Consider the following 4848-nt stretch of genomic DNA (forward strand, 5'->3'; position numbering starts at 1 on the left):
CTGGGGTGGCAGTGGAGGTTGATTTGGGTGGGTAAAGGAAAATTTTTATCCTTATTTTTGAATTTTCACAATGAAAATGGTTGGTATAATATAGGAGGTAAAATTTTAAAATTTTAAAATAACTAGATATTTACTTAAGTTTCCTGGGGAGGAGTCTGCAGGGCTATATTACAGTACATTCAACAAAACCTCCTTAATACCCTTTCAAAGGGAAAATTCACTATAGCCAAACTATGGAACCAGCCTAAGTCATCAACAGATAAATGGGTAAAGAAAATGTGGTATATATACACAATGAAGTTTTACCCAGCCATAAAAAAATGCAATTATATTATTTGCAGATGATTACAAACTAGATACCATCATTTAAGTGAAATAAGCCAAACTCAGAAGGTCAAGGGTCCTCTGTTTTCCCTTTTTTGTGGAAATTAGAGAGGAAAAAGCAAAAAAAAAAAAAAAAAAAAAAAAAAAGAGCGAGAGAGAGAGAGAGAGAGAGAGAGAGAGAGAGGGAGAGGGAGAGAATGGGGTGGGAATATCATGAAAATCAAAGGGAGATCAGTAAAAAAAAGGGGCTAGGGGATGGGAGGTGAGGAGGGAGGGGAAAAGTGCTGGGAGTGATACTGACCAAATTGCATTGTTATATTGTGTGCATGTATGAAAAAGTAAAAATAAATCCTGTCGTTATGTACAACTCTAATGCAACAACAAAAAAATGTGGAAAACTCCTCAGACCTCCCCTGCTTCCCAACATTCCTCTCCACCCCTCTTTGCCCTGTCACACTCTTCTTTCCCTTTTCCACAGACAAGTAAAGTTTCCTTGCCTTACCTAGTTCAAGCACTCAGGCAACACTGAATGGACTGGACTTACTGCTATGTACCCACCACTATAATCAACATGTCATATTTACTTCGTCTAATTTTTTATTTAACAAAAAATAAGATGTCATAGGATCCAAATTGAGAAACTTAGTTTTGGGTATTATTACTAAAGTGCTGGTGAACCCAGACCTGTCCTTACACATCTTGGGGTGCGGCTCGGCATCTGAGCCCCCTTTTTAGAGCGCCTTTGACCTCTTTGTTGCGAAGGCTGTAGATGAACGGGTTCAAGGTCGGTGTGACCACTGCATACACCACGCTGGCCAGGCGATCGTAACGCGCGGAGTAGGCGGATGAAGGACGGAAATATACAGACAGGACAGAGCCAAAGAAAAGCGACACCACCACCAGGTGGGCCCCGCAGGTGGAGAAGGCACGGCGACTGCCTCCTGCCGACCGCACTCGAAGCACCGCGACTAGGATGTGCGCATAGGAGAGCGATACAAGAAGCAGCGGGGTCAGCACCACCGTCAGGCCCTCGGAGAAGATGGCAGTCTCCGCGGTGGACGTGTCCGAGGTCGCCAAACTCAGCATCACCGTCATGTCACAAAAAAAGTGGCGCACGGGGGCAGAGCGGGGGTAGGAGAGCGCGGAGATGAGCAGGGTGTGGAGCAGCGAGTGCAGGTGGGCCACCGCCCAGGACGCACCCACCAGCGCCCTGCAGCGCCAGGGTGTCATGACCGCGGTGTAGTGCAGTGGCCGGCAGACCGCCACCGCGCGGTCGTAGGACATGGCCGCCAGGAGGTAGCTCTCAGTGATGCCCAGAGCCACAAAGAAGTACATCTGGGCAAAGCATGCTTGGAAGGATATGGCCTGAGCTGGGTGGAGCAGGCTGGCCAGCAGTCGGGGGACCGTGACCGTGGTAAAGCAGGCATCCACAAAGCTCAGGTGACCCAAGAAGTAATACATAGGGGAGCACAGAGCCCCATCGGACCTCACCAGTATCACCATGCACAGGTTGCCCATGGCGTTGAGCAGATAGATGCTGAGGAAGAGCAGGAACAACACTGGATGGGCGACTGTGTCATCCATCAGGCCAAGGAGGAGGAACTCGGGGCCGGATGTGAGGTTGACCAGAGCCATGGAGTACCTGGCCAGGTGGGAATGCTGAGAAGTGAGAGGAGGCAGCAGGTCTAAGTTCTGAGGAACCCCAGGGGGACTTCCTGCATGTTGAGGTTCCATATGTAAATTTTTATACACATCGGGAAGCAGAGTATTTGCAAAAATTTTGATAATTTAGATTTTTGCTTGCTAAAACAGATTGAAAACCACATTGCTCATTTAATGATCCTATTTTAGGAAGAAACCACATTTCACAAGGGTGTTCTAAGGTAATGATTGGAAGTCTCAAGTTTTGTTGTCATACCTGATTTTGAGTCTTCACTTTACCAATAAGGTAGTATGTCCTCTCTGAGCCTCGGTTCTTCTTTAATGAGGAAAATACTAGTTTCTATCCTTGGACTTGGTAATGAGGATAAAGTGAATAGTAAATTAAAAATTGTTAGCACACTGCCTGACATATAATAAGTTGTATAACTTTTATCTGTCTACTCATCATTAGTCTATCATCATCATCATCATCATCATCATCACCTATTTAGTCGAAGAGTTAGGACCCAGGCCATCTAAATACTAATCTAAATCTCTTCACCAGACACCTTACTGCATTTGCCATTCATTTTCACCATTCACTATGTGCTAATTCACAAATCAGCCATTTTTTTCTGTAAAGTATCATGTTGTAAATACTTCAGGCTTGTGGGCCATACAGTTTCTGTTGGAACCACACCACTCTGATTTTTGTGGTGCAAAAGCAGTGGCCCACAATAAGTAAATGTATGGCCATGGCCATGTTGCCATAAAACTTTATTTACAAAACAGGTGGAAGACTGGACTTTCCCAGTCAGACATGATTTGTTGACCCCCGTATAGGATACTGTGGGAGACAGTGAGATGGAAGTTAGATCTGGAACAACATGCAGAGTATCTTAGTATGTTTCTAATTTCATGAACCACATTGGAGTAAATTATTCTTCCTGGAGGAGCTTGGGAAGAATTTTTTTTAAAAAAGGTGTGGGACTTGAATCAGGCTCTGAAGAATGAGTAGGAGTTCATGAAATAGACATGCTCTGGTGTAGGAGGAGAGGGTACTCCTGAGAGTGGGGAGAGACTGTGTGGAATTGTTGGTAGAGAAGACATGGACTGGAAAGAGTAAAGCATCCACATTATGACACTGAGACCCTTATTCTTGCTCTTATCTCAGTGTGTAAAATTGGTTGTACATAAAACTATTACATTTCTCACTTAGTCAGTGACTCCAGTGATTTCAGAAACAATGCACTCATTTTTGTCTCCCATTCAATTTCTTCCTTAAAACACCACAATCTCTTGTTGTTCCAAGGTCTTTACAAGAGTCCTGCTACTAAGCTAATCTGTCCACCCTTTGCCAGGAAAACTGGTCAGGCTTTGATGAGATCCCAGAGAATGGACCAAGTCAGTGCCTGACAAAAAGACTCCTCTCAGGAAGAAACTGCATCTCCCTGCCTTGTCCAGTGAGCTGTATATAAAATGCATCCAAAAATATTTGTTGAATTATGGTTTTTTGAAGAGCAGTGAGTGAAAAACAGAAATGAAGGGAGGGTAAAGAAGAGAGGATGTATCCTGCTTTCATTTTTCTGCTTCTCTGTCATTGTCACCTATTAGCCGTCCCAGAGAAATCACCTCCTTAGTTTCTGCAAGCCTTACTCATTGGCCCATCATAGAATAGGAGCATGGAAGAGCTGGACTTTGGCACCCCTCAAATCTATCCATTTTTTTTTTCAGTGCACTATTCTCCTTTACCCTTGACCTTGACTTTCACTTCCCAACCCCTCCTCAGGCAGCTGTGTGATGCAGTAGAAAGAGCATTGGCTGTGAAGTCACAGACACATGGGCTTTGATCCTGACTGCTATGTAAACATGGATCCTCCTTCATTTAATCTCCAGTCATCTCATCTTTGAAATGAGGATATTGATTCCTGCTTTACATGGCTGATGTCAAGATTAAGTGAGGTAATGTATGTACATGGAGTAGCAGAGAATGGATGCTGATAGATCTTGGTTCCTTTTCCCCTATATAGAAATCCACTGGCTTTTTTCTATGGCTTCTTGAAATGGTTCAGTCCAGTACTGGAGGGATATAGTTATTTAGTTGTTTTTCTTAATCTCAACTAGAAAACCTGATTTTGTGCAAGAAATGACACCAATTTTGGCCTCTAGGGACAACACGTGCCAAATCTACTTTCTCTGCATTTTTTGTTTTGGGGATTTGTTTTTTTTGTTTTGTTTTGTTTTGTTTGTTTTTATATAGCTATCAAGGAGATCTATTCTGGGTCTACAGATGTTTTCTTCAACCTGAAGATCACTGGAGCCTTAGATCCTTTCTCACAAGATCTTACTTCCAGGTCCTTTTTCATTCACTCTGCTTTGTCAATGTTTTCTTAGCAGGAATTGGGCACAGTGTTCAAGCTGGGGTTGGTCTGTGTGGTGTTCCCTGAGGCAATAAAATGGCTCAAGCTTACCATTCATGCCTATTTATTGAGTGCTTGCTGGGGGAAGGCATTGTGGGCTCTGGGGCTACAGAGGTAAGGCAGCCATTGTCCTTGACCTCCAGCTGTGCACAATGTAATAAGCACAACATTAATTATATGAACAAAGTGAGAGTGATTTCCTCTGTCTGGCTGATATAGGAAAGATCCCACAGAAGAGGTGAGGTTCAAATTGAGTTAGGAAGAATGAGTACAAGATCACTTGGGAATAGAAAGGGCAGGGCAGGTTGGGGAGAGAGAATGTGAAAGCAAAGGAAGATATTTTAGTGTGTGTGTGGGAGAGTTGGTGCTAAAATATGGTTTCTTCCTCCTTAATACTTAATGCAGTGTGGATGGAGAATGGGGTGGGAGGAAGACAGGACACATGGTAAGAAGATAGCAGAGA

The 4848-nt window shown here is 43.7% G+C and overlaps 1 protein-coding gene across 1 annotated transcript; it reads right to left on the minus strand.

Moving 5' to 3' along the window:
• Window positions 1-1014: 1014 nt before the first annotated feature.
• On the minus strand, window positions 1015-1959 carry LOC143410523 (olfactory receptor 1L4-like). The gene has a single exon (XM_076871392.1). The coding sequence runs from the start codon at window positions 1957-1959 to the stop codon at window positions 1015-1017; it is 945 nt and encodes a 314-aa protein (XP_076727507.1).
• Window positions 1960-4848: the final 2889 nt, after the last annotated feature.

This window comes from Callospermophilus lateralis, chromosome 11 (genome assembly GCF_048772815.1).
Source record: "Callospermophilus lateralis isolate mCalLat2 chromosome 11, mCalLat2.hap1, whole genome shotgun sequence".
Classification (NCBI taxonomy): Eukaryota; Metazoa; Chordata; class Mammalia; order Rodentia; family Sciuridae; genus Callospermophilus; species Callospermophilus lateralis.

What these genes read in the sequence shown, in the direction of transcription:
- LOC143410523 (XM_076871392.1), bottom strand. Translation starts at nt 1,959, where the DNA reads ATGGCTCTGGTCAACCTCACATCCGGCCCCGAGTTCCTCCTCCTTGGC.